The sequence below is a fragment of the Petromyzon marinus genome, chromosome 18 (genome assembly GCF_048934315.1).
Source record: "Petromyzon marinus isolate PM22_M1 ecotype Great Lakes invasive population chromosome 18, UKy_Petmar_22M1.pri1.0, whole genome shotgun sequence".
Lineage (NCBI taxonomy): Eukaryota > Metazoa > Chordata > Hyperoartia > Petromyzontiformes > Petromyzontidae > Petromyzon > Petromyzon marinus.
The window spans coordinates 9,111,784-9,134,886 of record NC_133684.1 but is presented as its reverse complement, the minus strand read 5'-3'; the positions used below and the strand labels follow the sequence as shown (position 1 = coordinate 9,134,886).

Sequence of the window (23,103 nt, the reverse complement as noted above, 5' to 3'; positions counted from 1 at the left end):
ACGCACGGCACGTCGCTACCGTGGGCGCACACCGACGCGTGGTGCCGGCACACGGTACACCAGACCCCCCCTGCCCCACTCCCTGCCAACTCTCAACCATACCCCCCCCCCCCTCCCGTCCTGCCCACCCCCTGTTACCTGTCAGGTGCGGGCTCTGGCGACACCGGAGATGAACGGTTCCACGAGCCCGGGCCGTCCGTCATGTCCGTACTATGGCAGCAACAACAGCACAGGCAGACACAAAGAAAAATATAAAGATCCCCCAGATAGCATTGTTAAAGCTTGTGCTATTGGCAATGACCTCAGAAGGCCAGCAGAGGGTGGGGAAGCATCACACCCAGTCCCCTTTGTCTATTCCCCCCCCCCCCTCTTGTCTCCTGCGTCACCGCGCGCAACTCCGTGTCTGCCTGCATTTCCCTTTGCATATACCCCTTGTGTCTATCCCCGACCTCCGACCCCCGACCCCCGACCCCCGACCGGTTGGTTGCGCCACTCACGGCCGCAGCCCCATGTCGTCGCACTGCCGGCGCACGTGGCTCAGCTCGCTGGCGATGGCGCTCGCGCGATCGTGCTCCATCTCGCCCATCGCCAGCGAGTGCCGGATCCAGCTGCGGTCGCCGCCCAGCGTCGACGAGCGCTTGGCACGGAACTCGACCCCCGAGCTCCTCTTCCACTCGTCATCGGCGTGGCGGGGGGCCGGCACCGCCGCCCCCCCGACCGCGGCGCCGCGCTTGCCGCGGTTGCGAATCCAGCTGGCGTCCGACGTCACCACGGCCGGCTTCTTGAGCTCCTGCAGAATGCGCTGGCGCTCCTTCTCCGCCTGCGAGGCAGTGCGCGCCTCCTCCCGCGCCAGCGCCGGCTCCTTGAAGACGAGGCTTCCTCGCGCTGCGCACGGACAACGCGCACGCATGCAGAGACACACACACACGCGCAAGACGCACAGAGATTCACGCAAAACGCACAGATTCACGCAACAATAACGGCCGCCATTCATCACAACTTCAAAACTGCCGTTCGCCACAACGTGGCGGTGACGTCACCACGGCGCTTGTGCCAGGCTATGTGCACGTTAAGGCCACGTGAAGTATCGAACGCCTGCTGGCAGGTCACGGGACAGACCGAGGAGCGTCTAGGAGGCGGCCATGGGCGCGCCGAGAGCTGTGAGAGAGCTGGGAGAGCGCGCGGGGAGAGCTGGGAGAGAGCGGGCAGCGGGGCCGCGACCTCCGTCTCGGACAGACAACGGCGACGTGCGATTGGTCCGCGCGAGGCACGTGACCTCCGCCGTAGGACTCGCGTCACGTGGTGCGGCTGTCAGATTAACCTGCCTACCCCCCCCAACCCCACCACCCAACAACAACCACCACTAAGTGGCGGTGACGTCACCACGACGCCTGTGCCAGGCTATGTGCACCTTGAGGCCACGTGAAGTGTCGAACGCCCGGGGCAGGAGGTCACGGGGCAGACCCAGGTGCCACGGGTCGACTGACTGAGATGACTGGCCGATGCACCACCTGTGCCCCCTACTGTGCCAACTTGCTGTGTTTAAACCACCTGGCGCTTCGCTCGTTGTTGTGAGCGTCGCTCCTCTGCCCTCCGTTGTTGCTGAAGGGCGACTGCCTCCAACTGCCCAGTAGCAGCAGTGTCCTTTACCAGCATCCTCCAGAGGCCAATCTGAACACCACTGGTACCAGTCATCGGCAAGTCCACTCAGCTCCCCATCCTCTTGTACCACATCATCTCTTCTCTAGCCTGTGCCGCTCCCGTTTAACCCCTCTATCTGGCCGAACAAAAGCTGTTTAGGCATGCGGTGTTACATGACCCAGCCATTGACCACAAACACACTGGCACACACGCAACACGCTGGCACACACGCAACAACAACCGCCATTCACCACTAGGTGGCAGTGATGTCACCACAGTGCTTGTGCCCGGCGACGTGCACTTTGCCGCGACGTGAAGTAGCGAAGGCTTGCTGATAGGATGTCACGGGACAGACCCAGGTGCCAAGGGGTTGACTGACTGATATGACTGCGGATGCACCGGCTGCGCACCAACACGACCACAGCTGCACACGCACTCGCGCACCGTCGCCACGCCACGCAAGCGTCCAACGCGGGCGTACGGACGCCGGCGCGAGGCGAGGTCGTCGGCCGGCGATAGGCGGCCGCGGGGGGCGTGGGTGGAGGGGGGCGGCACTCGCCTCGCGCCGCCGGGTTGGGGTATTTCATCTGCTGCACGATCTGCCTCCTCTCCTCGTCCAGGACGGCCGGGTCGGGCGGCGCTGCCGCCGGCCCGGGCCCAGGCCTCGCCCCCGAGGCCGCCAGCGCAGACAGCCTCTGGGTGTTCGCTTCCTCCAGCAGTTTCTGCGCCATGTTCCCCGTGGCGCGCTGCACACTCACTGGCGATGCACGCGGTCACGCGGCCACGTCAACGGGGGGGGCGCACGGAGGATGATGCAGGGCAGTGGCTCTCAAACTTTTTTACACGCTTTCAATTCACTCACTCTGTCTCTTGTTGTTGCCGTTTAATCCTCAAATCTTGTAAGTCAATTTGAACCCGCTTCCAAACGAGGTATCGACTGGAAACTTGGTATACTTATGTCATACTGATTTAATCATAAAAAATAAAAATATATATTTAAATCACCACGGCCCCTTACGTTGTGGCAAGCTTCGGGGCCACTTCCTGGAGTCGTGGAGTTCTGCCATTACTCGTACGGTACATTTCATTAAAGCGTGTTTAAAAAAAAAAAGTATTTTTAAATATTACTTATTGGCTACTGTACCCCCTTTTTGAATTTTGTCTGATCCAACGTGGTTCTGAGAAATAAATGTACGAATAATGAACATCAATATTTTAACCAATTATCCATGTTGTGCAATACCCTGACTAGCCAATAACTGCAAGTGAATAAAAAATAAAATATTTCAATGGACGCTCTGCATACGTGACGTAATGTGCTCGCGCTCCCGAGTTACTCTTGGAAACCACATTGTTCGCGATAAATGAGTTTAGAAAGGTATTTTATATATCGTTCTAGGTTACCATATGAATTATATTGGCAGATTCATACGTGATTATTCACCAATGACTGTCATGTATGATATAATTTCACATATTTATACATCACCTCCCGTACCCCCTGGGACATTGCCACGAAACCTCCAGGGGTCCCGCGTACGCCCGGTTTAGAACCACTGATCTCGGGTGAGTGGTGGTGGTAATGGTGAGGATATCGGATGAGTAGCGACGATGCGACAAGGGGATCTCGGTGAGCGACGATGCGGTGAAGACGTCAGCATACCGGGCTTGTGCTGGGGCCCCGCGTCGCTCTCCGTGTGGACCCGCGTCCACGCGCGAGCCGAACCCCTGACGGACACAAAGACACAACCGGCACCACCACCGCCATCATCCACCACGAGCGGTTATTTACTTCGTCCATCGCTAGAATCTCGACTCGTTACGCGGTGCCGCCGCACAGGGTCCACTCGCTCTCCGAGAGAGAGAGGGGGGACGACTCAGAGGCACCAGGAGAAGGAAACGCAGATGAGCAGGGGGGAAGCCGGCAGCAGCCACGCGGCGAGTCAGCACAAAGTTTATGCCCAAGCTCTGCGGTCCCCTATGTATTAAGGTGTTAGCGGAATCCGGAGCACCCCGAAAACACTCACGCGTGCGAGGAAACACTCCAGATGGGACAGGCGGAGGTCCCCACATTTCAGTCATTCAAATTTGCTTATTTAACACTCAATCCGTCAAATACGGTTCAACGCGATGGGCTGAAGCCCAACATTGCTCTCGAGAGAACCCGGATTCATCGTGGGCGCCTGAAACCTGGACGGGAACGCCAGGGCGTCGGCGGTGCCGGCTCGGCACTTCGACCATCCTGCCGGGGGGGGGCCTCCTTGGCCACCGCGCTTCCGAGTGCCGCCGAGCCTGCGAGAAACGCAACCCCCCCCCCCCACGGTGGCGACACGACGGCCGGCTCCTCACCTGGCGCCGGCGGTCGCCGTGACGGCGGCCTGCTCCTCCTGCCGTCGCCGCTCCTTCTCCATCTCCGCCTTCTTCTCCTCCTTCTGCTCCTCCTCTCGTCTCTTCCTCGCCGCCGCCTTCTTCTCCTCCTCCTGCTTCCTGCTTTCCTCCTCCTCGGCCGCCGCCGCTCGTCTGCGCGCCTCCTCGATCGCTCGCTGGCGGCGTTGCTCCTGTTCCTGCTCCAGACGGAGCCGACCCTGCTCCAATTGGCGCTTCCTCAGCTCCTCCTCCTGTCGCCTTCGCTCCTCCTCATTTACCTGCTGCTGCCTGCGTGCTTCCTCCTCCTGCCTACGCTCTTCCTCATCATCATCATCCTCCTCCTCTTCCCCCTGCCTGTGCTCCTCCTCCCCCTGCCACCCGCGCTCCTCCTGCTCTCTCTTCTGCCTGTGCTCCTCCTCCTCCTCCCGCTTGCGCTCCTCCTCCTCGCGCTTGCGCTCCTCCTGCTCTCTCTTCCGAATGCGCTCCTCTTCCTGCCGCCTGCGCTCGGTCTCCATGGCAGCCAGCCTCAGATCCTCGGGGCTCGGCTCAATGGTGCGGGCGCGCGGGGCGGGGACGGGCGGCGTCTGGCTCCACAGTGGGACCTTCGCACACACAGACAAAGGACCCCCCCCGTGTAGCCTCCACAGATTTTTGGGTCAAGTGCTGTTCGCGGGCACCTATTAAGGGCACCACCGCACACGAGGGAGGTGTGACCAGTGCCACGCCCGGTCACCTTTGTCTTCGCGGTGCTGATTGTTTACACACCGCACCTAGGGACTTCTTTTAAGGTCAAGGAGGCCCAGTTCATATCCATACACCAGTGATGTTGGCCATGAGCGGGAATCGAACTTGAGTCGTTGGGTTTGTACCGAAATGCGTGAACCAATGCGCCGTCACGGCACGGAGAATCCCTATGGAAATCTCAGAGCGGCGCGACTCTCAATGTTCGAGAACGGCCCGCCAAAGCGGATATCACAGAGCCACCTCCGAGCCCCCTTCTGCAAGCGACCTCTGGGGGTCCACGCACGGCAGAGGGCGGCACTACTGCACTCGCCCCTGCCCTACGAGAGCAGCGCTCGTCGCACGAACCGTCGATCCCGCGTCGTCGTGCCCACGCGACTCACCGGCTGCAGCGGCGGGGGCAGCTCGGCGCTCTCCACTGCAAGAGGCGACAAGAGGGCAGGGCGCGGTCGTTAGGGGTCGCGTCCGAGACGCGGGGCACGCGCGCGCGACGGGCGTCAAGCGAAGCGCGACGAGGGGCGAGCGGCGGCGCCAGCGATGCAAATGGGCGAGCCGCGGAGCGTCGAGGGGCGGCCGCCGAGAGAGGAACACAGCCGGTGCGGCGGCGCCATCCAGCAGCGGAGCCATCCAGCAGCGGAGCGTGCAGAATCATTAGCAGCAGCGGTTTCAGAGTTAATAGCACCATCAGCAGCAGCGGCACCAGTAGCAGCATCAGGCAATTCTTGTGCATTGCAGCAGTGGACAGATCTGTTGAGATTGCGAGGGATCCAGAGAGGTCAAAGGTGAACAGAGGTTCCAGGCTGTGTGAAGGAGTTCAGCGTGGGGGTGTAGGGGGATGGTGAGGGGAAGAGGGGTGGGGGATCACCTGGGAGTCCGAAAAATTGGGAGCGTCTCATTTGGTTCTTGCGGCTAATGGACACGAAGTCGAGACTGGAGCCACCTGGGGGTGCAGGTGAGGAGACACACCTGAGAAGGCGGCCAGCGTGCGTGCCTATCCGTGTGTGCGTGTAGCCATGTGTCCGTGTGTGTGTGTGTGTATGTGTACGCGGGGTGCATGCCAGCACATACGCTGTGGGCACCTATCTCTTGCCGTTCGACTCTTCCCACAGTGCCCGCGAATCAACGAGTGACAGAATGAATGGCGGAACAAACATTTCGCGAAACGCATCACAGAATGAGGAAATTAATTCATTGGAGAATTACTGAGAGAATTAATCGCGTAACTCACCGTTGCTCCCCGCTTCTCCCTGCGGATCTTTCTCCATACACCCGTCGTCCCAGAGGGACGTGGAAACCGGGGCCTGCGGGAGTCGTCACGGCAAATCGTCACGTTGGCACGTCGTCACGTCACGTCGTCACGCCACGGCTCATCATCACACAACATTGTCCCGGCATGGCCGACACCAAGCGTGCAGCTTATACTCCGATGAAGTCAGATGACACAATCAGCGACGTTCAGCAAAATTAATGAATGAGAGATTGAATGTCCCCACTCACCACCACCCCTTCCACGACTCCCATCACCACCCCAAACCAGCGAAACAGAAAGAGGCAGGGCCTAAATGAGGAGTAGCAGGGCCCAAAAAGGCACAAAGCCAAGAGAAGAAGAGGAGGAGATGATGTGGCCTGATCAGGCAGGGGTGGGGACCAACGAATAAGGGGGCGGAGTATAAAGAGGTGGGGGCGGGGCCTACAGCTGACGCTGAGAATCCTAACACGTGCAGCAAAGCCCGAGTGCGGCGGGGGCAGGCCACAGGCCGACTGGTAATTAATTCATGAATTGAAGAGGACCGTACTGCTTCCTCGCCGGCACTGCGTGACCTCACCTGAGGGGGGGGAGCGGCGGTGAACACGGCGTGGTGCGGCGTCTGCGCGAGCTGCACCAGCGGCTCGATCTCCGCGGGGGGCGCCTGTGGGGGGACACGGAGACACCGCGGCGCAGTCAAGCGGGGCCAGCCTCCCGCCACGTCCGCTAGCGGTCGATCTTACCCCCCCCCTCCCCCCCACACCTCTCTCTCTCTATCTCCCACTTTCCGGACGTTCGTTCCAAATTGGCGCGGCGTGGCGCTCGTACCTTGGTGGGGGGGCGAACGGAGGCCTGCGCCGCCCTCTCCGACTCCGTGTCGCTGAGCTCCTCGCTGCTCCCCCACCGATCCTGGGCGTCCCCTCGTGAGTCCGAGTGAGACAGCGACCCCGTGACCCCGGGACCATCGACGGAGGACCCTGCCTTAAAGAGGTTCTCCGCCTGTCGGGGTCGGGGGGTGGGCCCAGCGACACGACGGGTAAGAAGTGAAAGGTCACGACCTCCCAGACCCACCGTTCACCTGCGTGGGGAGGCACGCGTCGAGCAGTGCACTGACCAAGGGGCTGCGCTTAAACAACAATTCGATCATTGTCGGCTGCCGTGAACCAGGGTTGCTGAACGGCAATCGTGAACGGGAATCGATCAGCCGCTAACCGTGTTCGAGATCGATGATCGATTCCAAAAGTCCGGAACCGGCGGGTCGCGGGGGCCGCCGGGACCCCGGGTCGAGCCCTCACCTTGTAGGTGCTCGGTAGGGACTGGAGGCTGCGGGGCGCGGCGCTGAAGGGGCGCGGGCCGGTGCTGGGGAGCACGCGGACGCCCTGGACACCGGGGCGGACTCCCACGACGCGCTGCGCGACGCCGGCACCCCACGGCTGGGGGCCCGCCGCGGGGCCCCAGCGAGCAGCAGCGCCAGCGCCGACGGAAGCCGCGGGACTCGGCTCCGCCGCACGGCCACCGTCGTCGTCGGCCGGAGCGACGGGGCCCGGCGCGGAGGAGGGGAAAACGGCAGCGGGAGCCGAGCCGCTCTCGTGGACGATCTTCGTCTCCGAAACGCGGATCGGGCGATGCGGAGGCTTCTCAAAGGAGGCGTCCTCTGGCGCGAGGACGCCCGGAGTAGCGGCGGTGGCGTTGGCGAAGGAGCGTGGAGGGGCGGGTTCCTCGGGTCTCGGAACCTCGGGGCCCCGAGCGAGGGGAGCGCGCGGGGGGCCGACGGGCCCCGGCGGGGCAGCGTCCCCGTCGCTATCGTCGTCGTTGCTATCGGGCGGCGCCGGCGGCGACGGCAATTCCTTCTCCGCGACGATTCTGCGCGGAGGGGCGACCGGCGGCTCGGGAGAGGCTCGTGCCGCCGGGCGGAGGGCCGCCGGGGGGTCGGAGAGGCCGCTCGACGGAGCTCTGCCGGAGGAGGAGCGGACGCTGCTGTCGACGTTGTCGTGCGGAGAGGAGAAGACGTCGTCCGTGCCGTGGAGCTGATCGCCGTAGCCGTTCTCGCGGTCGCGCGCGCGGTCCTCCCTGCCACCGGCACGCCAGGGGGTGCGGGGAGGGGGGAGGAGATGGGGGAGTGGGTGACTGGGGAGACAAAGGTGGCTGGGCATGGTGCTGGCCGCACGTGCCCCAACATGTCTGTGGACGGTGCGTTTGTGTGCGTGTGGTGCGATCCCCACGGTGTGACATCACACGGCCCCCTGTGACCCCGCGACCCCGAGGTAACGCCGTGTCACACGACCACGCCCCCCCCCCCCTCACCTGTTGTGCATCATCTGGGCGTAGGTGCGGATCTCTCGGGCGGCGGTGGCCGGGCCCTCGGCCTCCGAGGCCGTGCTCAGCCGTTTGAGGCTGCTCGAGGTGCTGCGGCGCCGGTTCTTCCAGCGAGCTAGATCCTGCCAGCGGCAAAAACGCAAATGAAGGGAGCGATGCCCCGTGTAGCCCACACAGGCTGTTAGGGCAAGTGCTGTTAGCGAGCACCTTTGAAGGCCGCCTTTGCCACCATAGTGCTGATGTTTATACACCGTACCAGGTACTCATTTAAGGCTGAGTCGACCTCGGGGAGGTCCTTGACCGGTTCAAATATTCGCCACTGGTGTTGGCTGTGAGCAGGCATGGAACTCGACCTCTAAACGAGGCGATTAAATCGCTCCATCTCCGCGGCAGACGTGCTGTGTGGTGTGCACAGAACTCACATCCTGCCACTGCTCCTCCTGCTCCTTGCCCTCCCCGCGGATCTTCTGCAGCTCCTCGTAGTGGAGCAGGATGCTGGAGCGAGTCGCTCCTTCTCCGGCCACATTGGTCAGGCTCTTGGTCCTGCGGGGCACGAGAGCCGTGAGCAGCGTCCGGCAAAAACCACGGGCGCAGCCACGGCGAGGATTCTCAGTGCTCCCAAAACACCCGGCATGACCGAAGCAAGCATCAGCCAGCTCTCAGAAAAGGCAAAGAGCCCCCGTGTAGACTCCACAGGCTGTTAGGGCAAGTGCCGTTAGCGAGTAGTACGTATAAAAGACCGGCCACGGCACGTGAGAGGGGGCAGCCACCATTTCCCCGCCCGGTGCCGATGTTCATGCACAGCAAAACAGGTGCTCATTGGAGGCCGAGTCGACCTAGGGGCAGGGCCCAAGTCCGGTTCTGATGCTCATCGCGATGACAGCCGCACGAAGACTAAAGACTCGGGTCCTTTAGTTAGCGCGACGCGCCAACTACGGTGCCACCGCTCCGCCCAGCACCACCTCTTCCTAGGACACCGAGCGGTACGCTGTGGCGCCCAGCAGCCCCAGCACTGCCGCCCTGCAGCGGTGGGGCACAGTGCTTTTGCGTGGCTGGCAAGGGCCCTGGTGCAAGCAATGGAATGGGGGACCTCTGTCCAGTTTCGTACCGCTCTCTTCGCAGCTCAGGGCCTGAGCTCTGCCTGCCCATGAGAACCCCGAGCAGTTGAACTGCCTCCATACTCGCTAGCCTCACCACCGATCACCCAGCTCTCTAGCCCGTCTAGAACACCACACCCAGCTCTCTAGCCCGTCTAGAACACCACACCCAGCTCTGTCACCCTCCTGGAGCACCATGCATTTACATCTTGGACACCGGTGCAAGCAATGCGAGTCAATATCCCCGTTCCTCCTCACCTGGGCCACTCTGGCTCAACCCTCCCACCCCCAACCAGTCCCCGGTGCAGTTGCACCACCTGCACACCTGCTAGCTACACCATTGGTGCCGCCGATGCTCTGCGGCTAAACGAGAGAAGCAGTCGCTGAGCAGAGAAGCGAAACCTTGGGGGAAGCTGCGTTAGTTCACGACACCACATGCGGGGTGGGGGGCAGTGCGGGGTGGGGGGGGGGGCACAGCACCCGGCGGCGGTGGGCTGTGCGAGTCCTGCGGGCGAGGGGTTAAGGGGTTAAAACCACGAGGCGCGTGCAGCGGTGCCCAGCACCAGCAGGGGGAGGCTCAGCCCGGCATGGGGGAGGAAAGGACGGCGAGAGACACCGGCGTCCCGAAGCGGCGCGGCCATGCGCGCACGCGTGCACGTTGCACGCGCGGGAAGGACGCATCACTCACCCGTCTGGATCCACCTCGGTGGACTCCGATTGCTCCCTACGGGGGACGACATTGGACAACACGGCACTCGGCTCAGGGTCTGCGTGCGGTCGAACTCTCTAAAGGCGCCGAGCCGAGGTCGCGGAGTGGCCGGGACGTCGGATAGCCGGAGAGAACGTCGCTCGACGGTGCCCGACTATACGGCCCTGACGGTCCCGAAAACCGACGATTCCAACAGTCCTGATGATCCCGACGATCCCGACGATCCGGACGAATCCCATGGCGAACCGAGGCAGGATCCCCGGTGTGCACCTGGGTACGCGTGGTGATAAAGCCGCAGCCCTACTACTGCTTGCCGGCACGCACTGCTGGCGGGAGGTGCCTCCACGAGAGGGAGCTCTCGAGAACCCCTCCGGAGAACGTGTTTGGCCTACTCTTCCATGCTGGACGGACGTCTCGTAAGAAACGGGGGGGGGGGGCACCCACACTTATATATTTTTAAAATTATTTTTTATAATAATTTTAGCGATAACATTTGTTTACGCAGAAAGCCTCACCGAGTCTCACGACACTTTTCTAGTAGGGTCCTGCTGGGGGTTTTTTTGCAGTACGAGGCGATGCTGCCGCTGTGTATGCGATCCAAAATGAGAGATTTGCCGTTTATTTTATTTTTTGCGCATTAGGATGTTTTGGCCGATGTGTGCGATTCTATCCATGGGAGGAAATTGGAGGACCCGGAGGAAAATCGTGCAGAACAGGGGGAGGAGAGAACACACAAACTGCGCACAGATAGGAGCCCGTGTCGGAAATCGAACCCAGGAGCTTCTTGCTGCGAGGCGCGAGTGTCGCCACTGCACCGCCAACCACTACCGTGACGCTGCTGCCTCTAAGGCACACCGGGAGTCACCTCTCCATCTCAACCCTGGAACGCCGCGTGGACCCCTCACTCCGGCCGTGGGCATTCACAGCCACCGGCCACTCACAGTTGTGATGGATCCACTTTGGGACTCTTAGAAGCCACGACGCTGCTGCTGCTGCCATTGACGGGTGATGACAGCGCGAGTGATGCCGATGATGTTTTTTGCTGACAACGAAACATTCGGCGAAAAAAATAATCCCGGAGAGTCTCAAGTACTCCCCCGCCACCCCCCCCCCCCCCCCACCGTGGCGTCAGCAGCTCAATCACCACGTTCGCCTTGGCACGACGCCTCCCCCACCCCCATACCGCTCGTCCTACGCCCAACAGCGCCCCCCCCCCCCCACACAGCGCCCCCCCACACAGCCCCCCCCCCCCCCCCCACACAGCACCCCCCAGCACACAGGGGCCTCCTCACACGCACGGCGCAGGCTCCGGGGTATCCACGTGGATCCTCTCGGCGAACAGCAGCAACCCCTCAACGGGGCCCTCCACGTGGCCCTGCTGCCGCTGCCGCTGCCTGTGGACGACGACGGCGGCGCCCCCCTCTCGTCGCGGCCCCGCGGCCCCCGTGGGGTGGCGGTGGTCCTGGGCCTGGCGGGCCGCGGGATTCGGCAGGAAGCGGTTGAAGGCCATGGCTGGGCGCGCCACGGGAAGCGAGGCGGCGGTGCGCCGCGCCGTCATGTCGTCCCTGCGCACGTCAGGCACCCTCTCCTCCTCCCCCTCGTCGTCGTCGCCGCCGCCGCCGCCCTCGTCGTCGTCGCGAGCTGGGCTCAGGAACGCGTTCTCTCTGCGAGTGAGGATTTTCGGGGAGGGGAGGGCGCCGTCGGGCGGCTGGGGGGTCGGCCCCCACGTTGGGGAGGGGCCCAGGGGGGGACTGCAGCAGGTATGGACAGAGCAGGAGGAGCAACAGGCAGAGGGGAGGAGAAGGCAGGTGAGAGAGAGAGAGAGAGGAGCCGCAACAGCGGTGGAGGCTGCGTGGCCTCCTCCTCCTCCTCCAGCAGGAGGAGGAGGAGGCCACCCCCGGTGGGTGAGAGGTCAAGTTTGAAGAGCAGAGCGATCCGCCAGGCCCGAGCGGTGGGCACCGAGCCCAGAGCGCGAGGGCCCAGGGAACAAAGCCGAGTGGCCACGGGGGGTGGCCCTGAGAATTAGACCCCTCACGGGGGAAGGGAGCAAGGTGCTTGGTTTGCGAGTTTGAGTGACAGTGGGCAAATAGCCAGGAGGAGCGGAGTCTCTTCTGAGCGACCAGGAGAGTGAACCGTGGCTTTCTCAAGTTGGGGCCTCACTGGGGCCGCTGGCAGCTTGTCGTGCGGGCGCTTGCGCCCTCCTCCCTCGGGGCGCCCAAGCGCAGGCTCCCTGCCCACCTGCTACGGGATAGCCGCTGCCGCTGCTGCTGCTGCTGCTGCTGCCGCGAGGCGCCGTGTCGAGACGCCCGCACGACGGCGTCCCAGCGTCGCGCGTCGCGCTCCGTGCAGGGCGTCGGCAGGAAGCTGCGGGGCGAGGCGGCCGCGGGGCCCCGCACCCCAAGGGCTCGCCGGGTCGCCAGGTCGTCGCGCTCCACGTCGGGGAAGCGGCGGTCGTCCTCCTCCTCCTCCTCGTCGCCGTCGGAGCCGCCGTCGGCGCCGCTCAGGAAGGGGTTGTCCCTGCGCGTGATGATGTCGGGCGAGCGCGCCCCCTCGTGCTCCCCGTTCTCCTCCGCGCTGCGCCGGCCGCCGTCAGGGAGGGCACAAACGCCCGGACCGTCATCTTCGGCGGCGGCTGCGGCGGCCGTGTGGACCCGCCGGTGCTTTAGTGGGAGTTAGTGTCACCGCAATCTTCGCTAGGAGGTTAGTGGCGCCAGTGGCGGTGATCGCCGGCGTTAGGCGAGGGCGGAGTTGAGGACGAGGAGCGTGCCCTCCGATTGCTCTCCCCCCCCCCCCCCCCCCCCACTCAATCCCGCGCTCAAAACGCAGGCAGGCGGGCGGCACATTCCCACGGGCCTGCGGGGAACCCCTCAAACCCCCGACCCCTGCTCGTACCTCCGCTGCTGGGGACCCCTGAACGGGGTCGTTTGGTCGTCGCCGGGGCCGTTACCCCACCGGCCCGTGGGACTGACTGGCGCCTCGCTGGCACCGCGACCATGCGGGGGAAGGGGGCAGGCAGGAGGGTGCAGGCGGGGTTGGGGGGGGGAGCCACTCCTCCGAACCTTCCCATCGTCCATGGCTGCAGCGCCGGCGTAGGGAACCACGGCGGCCGCTGCGCCGCGACGGTGCCTGCGGGGCCCGGTGGCGGCGAGGGGGAGGGCGGCGGCGAAGACGGCACCGGGGCCGTGCCGCAGACGCCCCGCGTCACGCTGTACCAGCCGGAGCGCTCGCTCCCGTCGGACTCCGACCCCGACCCAGACCCCGACCTCTCGGGTGCCGAGGTCACCGTCTCGGGGTCGCTGAAGGTCACGCACTTACCCGTGCGCCGGCGCGGGCGCTCCTCCTCCGCGGTGTCATCGTCGTCGGGTCTGTTCGGGCCGAGCGCACGACGCTCACCGTCGCGTCACGCTACACCCCGACGACTCCAGTTCTGCAGAGGGCCCCCTAAAATACCCCCCCCGCCCCCCCAAGGGAAATAATCCCCAACCCAAACGGCCCCAAAAAGCCCAAATTCTGACACCCGAGCATCTCCAGAAAATCCCAAAATCATGGGAATCTTGAATAACCTCAAACCCACTCCGCCACGAATCAGAACGCTCTCCCGCACGCAGCCCCACTCTCCAACACACGCGCGTACAAACACACATGCATGCACGCACATGCATGCGCACAACAACAACGGCCGTCGTTCGCCACAAAGAGGCGGCGATGCACACACGGTGCCTGTGCCAGGCTAGGTACACTTTGAGGCCACGCGAAGTGTCAAAAGGCTCGCTGGCAGGAGGTCACGGCACAGACCCAGGTGTTATGACACACGCACGCGCCGACTCGGCTTCGGACAGTAACAGCGAAACGCAGGCGGTGGGCGGCCACGGTTGGCGGTGGCAGCGGCGGTGGCGGCGCTACCTGTAGAGGCCGCCGTCGCTGGTGACGGAGAGTGAACGGCCGACGCTGTCGGTGTCGTCGGGGCCCTGCAGGGCGAGGCTGCTGGCCCAGCTGCGCCGCGCCACCTCGTTGCGCTCCCCGCGCTTGCGCCGCAGCGGAGCCGGGAGGTGCGCCGACACGACCAGGGCGCCCGTGGCCGGCGCCGACGCCTGGTGGCGCCCTGGCAGGAACTGGTTGAAAGCGGCGGGCGGCGTCTTGGGCTCGACGGCCGTGGAGACGCGGCGCAGCGACATGTCGTCCCGGCCGGAGGCGCGGCGGCGCCCAGCGCCCTCGCTCTCCGCGTCGCTGCCCTGGTAGCCTGGGGTGGGCGAGACAGCGTGGTCATCGTCAGTGGCACAAGGAGCAGCAGCAGCACAATCGTGAACATCAGCATCACTTGCGCCATCATCACTCATCAATAGCAGCAGCATCGTGGCCTCTAAAAGGAGGCCCAAGGTGGGGGGGGGGGAGGGGAGGGCTGGTGGGATCCGTTACAACCTTGAGAGATGTTGGGCAAAAGTTCACTCTCATGGTCACACACAAGGACTCTCAACATCGTCATCAGCATCAGCAGCATCAGCAGCATCAGCAGCATCACCCTAATCCACCATAGCAGCGTTGTCATCAGTAGCATTGTTAATCGTTATTGCCTTCATCATCGCCATCGTCAAAATTAACAGCCAATTAGATGGACACCCGAGTGACACGGCGATGGCATCCCCACCTTCTCCGCCGTCTCTGGGCGCGTCGGGAGAGAGCGGCCGGGAGCCGGCGGAGCCGAGGGAGCCGAGGGAGTCGAGGGAGTCGAGGGAGTCGTCGCGTACGTGCGAGGGCGGAGAGAGCGAGGCGCTGCGCTCCGAGTCACAGCTCTCCAGGTACCCGCTGTCACGCCCGCCGCGCCACCCACCGGCCCCCTCGCCCGCCTCCTCCGCCTGCGGCCACACGGGGATAGGATGACGGTGGCTCGCACGGCGGCACGGCGACTCGCGGCATCCCGCACGGTCACACGGCATCTCGCACGGTGACGGCCCGGCCTTTGCAGACGATGACTCGGTGGGAAAAATTAATGGCGACATCCACGCCCGTTCACCGCCGACGGCTCGACAAGAGATGCGTTCAGAAATAGGGACGCGTTCACAACAATGTGACGGCCACACATAGACGGTTATTTGGAGAACGAACCAAAATACTTTACCGGAAGGGGAGTCGGACGGGGGGAGGCCACAGAGACGCTTTATAAATAGAGCCGCGCGACACTTGTGATCGTAGCGCGACACTTGTGATCGTAGACACCTGTGATCGTAGCGCGACACTTGTGATCGTAGACACCTGTGATCGCAGCGCGACACTTGTGATCGTAGCGCGACACTTGTGATCGTAGACACCTGTGATCGTAGCGCGACACTTGTGATCGTAGACACCTGTGATCGCAGCGCGACACTTGTGATCGCAGCGCGACACTTGTGATCGCAGCACGACACTTGTGATCGTAGACACTTGTGATCGCAGCGCGACACTTGTGATCGTAGACACCTGTGATCGCAGCGCGACACTTGTGATCGTAGACACTTGTGATCGCAGCGCAACACTTGTGATCGCAGCGCGACACTTGTGATCGTAGCGCGACACTTGTGATCGTAGCGCGACATTTGTGATCGCAGCGCGACACTTGTGATCGCAGTGCGACATTTGTGATCGCAGCGCGACACTTGTGATCGTAGACACTTGTGATCGCAGCGCGACACTTGTGATCGCAGCGCGACACTTGTGATCGCAGCGCGACACTTGTGATCGCAGCGCGACACTTGTGATCGCAGCGCGACACTTGTGATCGCAGCGCGACACTTGTGATCGCAGCGCGACACTTGTGATCGTAGACACTTGTGATCATAGCGCGACACTTGTGATCGTAGACACTTGTGATCGTAGACACTTGTGATCGTAGACACTTGTGATCGTAGACACTTGTGATCGCAGCGCGACACTTGTGATCGTAGACACTTGTGATCGTAGACACTTGTGATCGTAGACACTTGTGATCGCAGCGCGACACTTGTGATCGCAGCGCGACACTTGTGATCATAGCGCGACACTTGTGATCGTAGACACTTGTGATCGTAGACACTTGTGATCGTAGCGCGACACTTGTGATCGCAGCGTGACACTTGTGATCGTAGACACTTGTGATCGCAGCGCGACACTTGTGATCGTAGACACTTGTGATCGTAGACATTTATGATCGTAGCGCGACATTTATGATCGTAGCGCGACACTTTGGGGCGCCGTGGTGGGCACCTGACAGAAGCATAGCAGCAGGGCCAGCTGTTGTACTGCACTTACATGGCCCCACATCGCAGAGCCGCACCGACCAGCACGGTTAAGAGTGGTCGAACAACGGCCACGAACCACACGGCATCGTGGTTGGGGGGGGGACGAGAGGGGGGAGACTCTCAGTCAGCAGTGGATAACCGGTGATGATGAAGATGACAACGCCGACGATTGTAACGCTGCGTTGTGACGAAGGACGCACCTTGCCGTGTGCCCCGCTGCCGGAGAGGACCCCGTCGAAGGCCTGCAGGCCCAGCGCAGGGCCCTGGTAGTCGCGAGAGGTCTGCGCCGCCCGACCCAGCCAGTAGAGGGTGATCAGCACCTGAGAGAGAGAGGGAAGGGGACAGTGATATGATAACAATGAAAGTTACTCATCCGAAGTTCCTTTTTGCAGGAATGGTCCTGCTTTGGGACTTTTGGCCAACACCGGTTATACACATCGCACGGTGATTTATAGCACTCACACCGAGGAGTAGACCCCCACGTGCAGACGCCACGCAGAAAGGCACCCCAGTCGGGAACTGAACCCAGGTTCCTTGTTGCTGTGCGGTGCGTGTGTGAGAAAGAGTGTTTGATGAGGTGTGTGTGAGGAGTTGTGTGTCTGCTGAGGTGTGTGTGTGACGAAGTGTGTGTGTGTTAGACGAGGTTTGTGTGTGTTAGACGAGGTGTGTGTGTGTGTGAGACGAGGTGTGTGTGAGACGAGGTGTGTGTGAGTGTGACGAGGTGTGATTGAGACGAGGTGTGTGTTAGACGAGGTGTGTGTTAGACGAGGTGTGTGTGAGACGAGGTGTGTGTGAGACGAGGTGTGTGAGACGAGGTGTGAGTGTGACGAGGTGTGTGTGTTAGACGAGGTGTGTGTGTGTTAGACGAGGTGTGTGTGTTAGACGAGGTGTGTGTGTTAGACGAGGTGTGTGTGTTAGACGAGGTGTGTGTGTGTTAGACGAGGTGTGTGTGTGTGTTAGACAAGATGTGAGTGTGCTCACATTTTTCAGGCGTCTGTCGGTCTCCGTTTCACTGCAAGACACGGACACGAGACGCGGTCAGAGACGCGTGGATACACGTGGGAACAAAGATCCCCCCATGGCCCTGCACGCTGTCGGGTTAAGTGCTGTTAGCGAGCACCTATTAAGGTTGCCATGGCACTGCAGGTGGCGGCGTGGTCGGCCCCATGCCTGGCCACATTTTGTCTCCCCACTGCTATGTTTACACGCAAGCACGCAGAGAACCGTAGGTACACAGTGACACAGTGACACATCGAGCACACAAGGGCCTGTGGAAAAAAAAAACGGTGACACACAGGGACACAACAACAACAACCGCCATTCGCCACTAAGTGGCGGTGACGTCACAACGACGCGTGTGCCAGGCCATGTGCACCTTGAGGCCACGTGAAGTGTCGAACGCCCGCTGGCAGGAGGTCACGTGGCAGACCCAGGTGCCACGGGTCGACTGACTGATGTGACTGGCTGATGCACCACCTGTGCCCCCTACTGTGCCAACCTGCTGTGCTTTAGCCACCCGGCGCTCCGCTCGTTGTTGTGAGCGTCGCTCCTCCACCCTCCGTTGTTGTTGGAGGGCGACTGCCTCAAACTGCCCAGTAGCGTCCTTCACGAGCCTCCTCCACAGAGGCCGATCTTGACACCGCTGGTACCAGTCATCGGGCAAGTCCACTCAGCTCCACGTCCTCCTGTACCACATCACTCCATCTCTTCTGTAGCCCGTGCCGCGCCCGTTTAGCCCCCTCGATCCGGCCGAATAAAAGCTGTTTTGGCATGTGGTGGCTGGGCATGCGGGCTACATGACCCAGCCAACGCAGCCTTTCCTGCCGGAGGAGCTCACCGATGGGACCGTGCCCTGATCTTTCAAGGATTTGTGAGCTCCTCACACAATCCAGCCTGGTTAAACCCAGGATGGATCGTAGGCAGGCCAGCCTAAATGTTTCTCACCGGCGAAGATGTTCCATTAGGGGGGTCTACGTTTCGCAAGCGTAGAGAAGGGAGGGAATGACCATGGCTGAGAAGACCTGAAGCTTAGTGCGGAGCGACAGACCAGGTAGCTTCCACACAGCGTTACGCAACCGATTAAAAGATATTGCCGCTCGACTGATTCGGAGTGAGACCTCTGCTGTTAAACTGGATCCGGTCATAAGCACACTGCCCAGGTATGGGAAACTCTCCACTCTCTCCACAACTGCCCCATCACCGATTGGGAGTTGTGGGGGTGGAGTGTCCGATGGTACAAAATACCCAGGCAGGTGCTTAGTTTTGGTGGGGCTGATGGTAAGACACAGGGACACATGCACACACACAGCATAGTAGGACAAATAACACAGACACACAACACAGAAACATAAATACAACACAAGGACACACACGCACCACAGGCAGCCGTGCCGTCAGTCACCCTTTCGTAATACACTGTGCATATACGTACTGTCGATGATAGTTGACGTTTACGGGAGGTGGCCCTTCACCATAGCAAAAAAATTATCTCTAAAAGCGTAATTTTTTTTATTAGCAGCATCTGGTGGCAAGCCACATGGCACCGTAACGTCTAGTGCTCGTGACCGCTAAGCGGACTCCCCCTTATCTCCAGCTCGCTCTCCTCTCCTCTCTCTCGCCAATCTCGATCTGTCCGTCACAGCTCGGCCGTATCTCTCAGCGGGCCACAATTCCCGCGGGACAATCATCCGACCCCTACGCAGGTCGTCAGGTGAAGACCGCGGGCCCCCGAATCGCAAATCACAATCGTGTCTTGCGCACGACTCGAAGGCGCGTGTCGCGAGTGTATACGTGCACTTTGGTTTTTACTTAACCCTTCATTATTCACTACGTCTCTGTGGCCTCCCTATTATCCATGTGCTGTAAAGAAGGGCCATTGCCCGAAACGTCACCCATTATATATTTACCCTTTTAAGGTCACGCACGGTGTCCATTATTTATTCGTGCTCATTTACGTCTCCGGGGATAAATGGTGGAAACGAAATCTCTGCAGACGCGATGGTGACTTCGCGACCGACACACAGCCGACCCGGCGTGACCCCCCCCCCCCATGGCGTGGACACGCGGCCCCGGTCATAGCATCTTGGGGTCATGGACGCAGGGTCACAGCGTCTCGGGGGAGGGGAGACAGGAGGAGACGAGCGGGGGTGAGACGCCTCCGCCTGTGTCCCCGCAAGAGAGGGCGGCCCAAGAGGGGTCCCCTCGGGTTTGACGAGACGCAGAGGATTGTCAGACCGAAGATTGCCTGTGGAGAAGACCGCTAAGAGAGACGGAAGCACGGGAGTAGTAGTGCCTCAAGTAGACATCTCAGGGAGAGGAAACACGGGTGGAGGAAAAACCGAGATCGTTGATTGGAAGACGGCTAAATGAGACGACCAGCGATGCATCGTTATTACTATTCCACGTGTTCACCCAAGTGAGTAATTTGCAGGTTATTTTTCATCCTTGGGTTGTTTGGCCAATACCGGTGACATTCATTGCATGTGTTGTAGCTATGGGGGGAGGGGGGGGGAAACCGGAGAAACCCATGCAGAGCAGGGGGTAGAAACATAAAAACTCCACGTGTAAATGTGCCCGAGACAGGATTCAAACCCAGGCACCTCTCGCTGCTAGGCAGCAGCATCGCCACTCTGCCACCACCCTGCCGCCCATTAACGCACACAGGTAGAGTGTCAGGTAGAGTGCCAGGTAGAGTGTCAGGTAGAGTGTCAGGTAGAGTGTCAGGTAGAGCAGGGGTCCCCAACCCCCGGGCCGCGGACCGGTTTCGGTCCGTGGCTTGTTAGGAACCGTGCCACACAGCAGCAGGAGGTGAGAGCGGTGAGTCCGCTCGTGGCCCGCCCCATTATTTTATTATTTGCCACTTCCGTCCGCGCCTCTTTCCCGCACTGCGCACTTGTCTCAGTGACAGTTTTGGTAAACCCACAAGCTGACCCCTAGCTTCTTTGAAAAGGGGGAAAGACCCAATGATGAACCCCCCCCCACCCACCGGTCCGTGAAAAAATTATCTTCCATGAAACCGGTCCCTGGTGCCAAAAAGGTTGGGGATCGCTGAGGTAGAGTCTCAGGTAGAGGCAACGGGCAAAGGTGTCCCAGCAAGGTGTGGCTCAAGAGGGAGAGGAGGAGGAGAGGAGGCTGGGAGGGGCTCGGTGGTAGTGGCGGTGGTGGCATGTGTGTGGGAGGTGGGGGGGGCTGCATCAGACGGGCCGTGCCGACACCTGAGCTCTTTGTTTCGCTGACGGGCACGGCGCGTCCCGTGAGCCGAGCGGTTTCGCGCCATTCCTGAGCGGTGACGCCACCGGCGGGGCGAGTTCCTCAGCGCCCGGTGACGCGTGCGGCAAACACTCGGCGCAGGTAAACACCGCACGCGCGGTGTGGGCACCTGCACGTCGGTGTCACGCCCGGCCGGGCCCGTGGTCCCAAGTGACCCTACTTCACCATCACCACCACCACCTCCCTAATCATCCCTTTATCCCACCACCCATTCATCACCACCACCACCACCACCGCCAACCCTAATCATCCATCCCACCCATCGCTCTCTCGCTCACTCTCTCTCTCTCCAGGAGCTGGGAAAGCAGCTGCCAACCCTCGGTGGCTAAAATTACCCAGGCCCCCATTGCCACACCCAGGCCGGCCACCCGCCCACTGCACCCTCCCACGCGCCTCCCCGCGACTCCCCCCTTGGTGACTCTCGGCGACTCCTTACAACTCCCCTCCGCCTTTCTGTGACTCTCCTTCCCTCCACGTGACTCCCCGCGACTCCCTTTGCCGCACCCTGCCGCCTCCCATGCCGCTCCCGTGCCGATCCTGTGGCCAGAGCTAAACGTTGGGGCATCCCGTGGACCTGAATTCCTCACTGTAGGAGGAATTCAGGTTCACGGGACGGCACAGCCTGGTGGCTCGAAGGTCAGAGCGCCGAGCCGGCACCGCTTAACCTCCCGGGTTCGAATCTCCGTTTCAGCCGCCCCCGATTAAACCGGGCCCTCGTGGTCAGTGAGTGGATGGTCTCAGCCCAGACACCAATGACTGCACACACAAAGAAGAAACATCGGGTTAAATTTGTTTCTGCACCTAATTTTGGTAAAACGCAGCTCTGAAAATGACGAATGTCAGTTTGACCATCACGCGATGAACATCGCCTCCATGCAGCAGGGAGGCTGGCAACTGCTGCCCCCTACTGTACGGACCAGAGGTCACTTGAAGTGATCTCAGAGGCAGCTCTGTGGTATCCGCTTCCGTGGGCCATTGTCTACTACGATATGGACACTTTGTTACCACAACGACGATAGATCATCGTCGTCGTCCGTCGGCTCGCCAGCCACGATGGGGCCGGGGAGCGACTTCGTGCCGCGGTTGTCTTTAGCGGAGACCGCTGCTCCGTCTACTCTCAACCCGTTCCCTTCTGGATCCTTCACCACTGCATCTACTACCCCCCCCCCCCACCTGGTTTTTGATCTCCCTCTACTGCCGTTTTTTTTTGTTGCCGATAGCATCATTGGAGTTAAAGCAGAAGGAGATAGCATCATTAGAGTTAAAGCAGAAGGAGAGATACGTTGGGCGAGAGACGATGACTACGACGGACGGACGGACGTGGAGGGCACCCAGCACACGAGCGGAGACACAGAGCCTCCCTCTCCCCCCATGCGCTACTTTCAGCTACCATGTGACTTTGCACTGCCCCAAATATAAACTTGAAGGTGGTGGGTGAGTGAGCAAATAAAGGCCCGTTAAGGCTCTAAGGGGAATTCTTTGCCTTTGAATGAGTAAGTTAGTGGGTTGGCGGAGTGGGTTGGAAGAGTGGGTGCGCAAGTGAGTGGGTAGGCGCGTGAGTGATTAGGTGTGAGTGGGTGAGCGAGTCTACAATTCACCAGCACTCAGACAAAGCAATTGAATAGCTCTCAACTAAATCTCCGATGGTCACTGTTCATTGGCCACACGAGAGTCTAAGACCGTGGTGTAACCTGTGCTCTGGGACTGCCCGAGCCGTGCCTCTTGAAAAGCCAGTCAGTCGCTCCGCTCACGAGGAATGCCCCCGGCCGTGCCCTTTAAAAGTCAGCCTCGTTTGACCGTTCTCCGCAACTGCCCGGGGCCCAGTCTGGCTCCTGCCCCTGCTCTTTCAACGAGCGCGAGCTGTGAATGGCGGACCCGCGAGTATTTTTAGTCAGGGGAGGAGGAGGAGGAGGAGGCACCTGTCAGACCACAGCCCCGGGGCACAGGAATTCACACTGCGGCTGCTCACAGCCGTCCCAGGGAAACAGCCGGCCCTGCGCCTGGGGCCCCACGGCCCGTGGGCCGGACGTCGTGGCTCTGCCCATGAAAACCCTCCGTCTCTCTCTCTCTCTCTCAATCACAGAGACGTCACCCGGCCCAGAGGTGTCCGGATCACCAGCGGTGGCGGCTGAGAGGAGGAGCACCACCTGGAGAGCTCCCCACCGTGGACATTCACAGTGCCCCAGCACACACCGATTCAGTCACCTCCTGATCACTCTCCTATCGCCACGAGCACGGTTCACTATTCGCTCGAACTAAAGTCACCGATGTCGCCACCCGCGTGCCACCACCAGGCTGCAGGTCACCACACTTCCCCTGCCATTACCCTCGTGCCGCTCAACCCTGGAATTCCCTCCAATCGTCACGTTCCCCCAAACTGGTATAATAATAATCTCGCTCAATTCAAGGAATGTGTTACCTCTCACCTATTACAGCAGTGTACTGTTTGTTACTGGCCATTGGGTG

At 61.3% G+C, this 23,103-nt stretch overlaps 1 protein-coding gene across 5 annotated transcripts in view; it reads right to left on the bottom strand.

The window, feature by feature from the left end:
- The window catches only part of LMO7 (LIM domain 7), a 49,516-nt gene that overhangs the window by 2,210 nt on the left and 24,203 nt on the right, over positions 1-23,103 (bottom strand). Inside the window, exons 5-25 of one of the 5 annotated variants that reach the window (XM_076067852.1) lie at positions 17,350-17,380; positions 16,569-16,688; positions 14,763-14,970; positions 14,021-14,357; positions 13,177-13,482; positions 12,356-12,691; positions 11,410-11,868; positions 10,097-10,132; positions 8,734-8,854; positions 8,300-8,433; positions 7,291-8,065; positions 6,824-6,994; positions 6,576-6,659; positions 5,978-6,050; positions 5,615-5,689; positions 5,133-5,167; positions 3,991-4,610; positions 3,305-3,369; positions 2,201-2,398; positions 498-885; positions 139-210 (exon numbers count right to left, since the gene is read on the bottom strand). In XM_076067852.1, coding sequence (XP_075923967.1) covers positions 139-210; positions 498-885; positions 2,201-2,398; positions 3,305-3,369; positions 3,991-4,610; positions 5,133-5,167; positions 5,615-5,689; positions 5,978-6,050; positions 6,576-6,659; positions 6,824-6,994; positions 7,291-8,065; positions 8,300-8,433; positions 8,734-8,854; positions 10,097-10,132; positions 11,410-11,868; positions 12,356-12,691; positions 13,177-13,482; positions 14,021-14,357; positions 14,763-14,970; positions 16,569-16,688; positions 17,350-17,380 — 4,644 coding nt within the window. The remainder of the gene's footprint in view (positions 1-138; positions 211-497; positions 886-2,200; positions 2,399-3,304; positions 3,370-3,990; positions 4,611-5,132; positions 5,168-5,614; positions 5,690-5,977; positions 6,051-6,575; positions 6,660-6,823; positions 6,995-7,290; positions 8,066-8,299; positions 8,434-8,733; positions 8,855-10,096; positions 10,133-11,409; positions 11,869-12,355; positions 12,692-13,176; positions 13,483-14,020; positions 14,358-14,762; positions 14,971-16,568; positions 16,689-17,349; positions 17,381-23,103) is intronic. The other 4 variants (XM_076067853.1, XM_076067854.1, XM_032956288.2 and 1 more) reach the window with 4 other exon arrangements.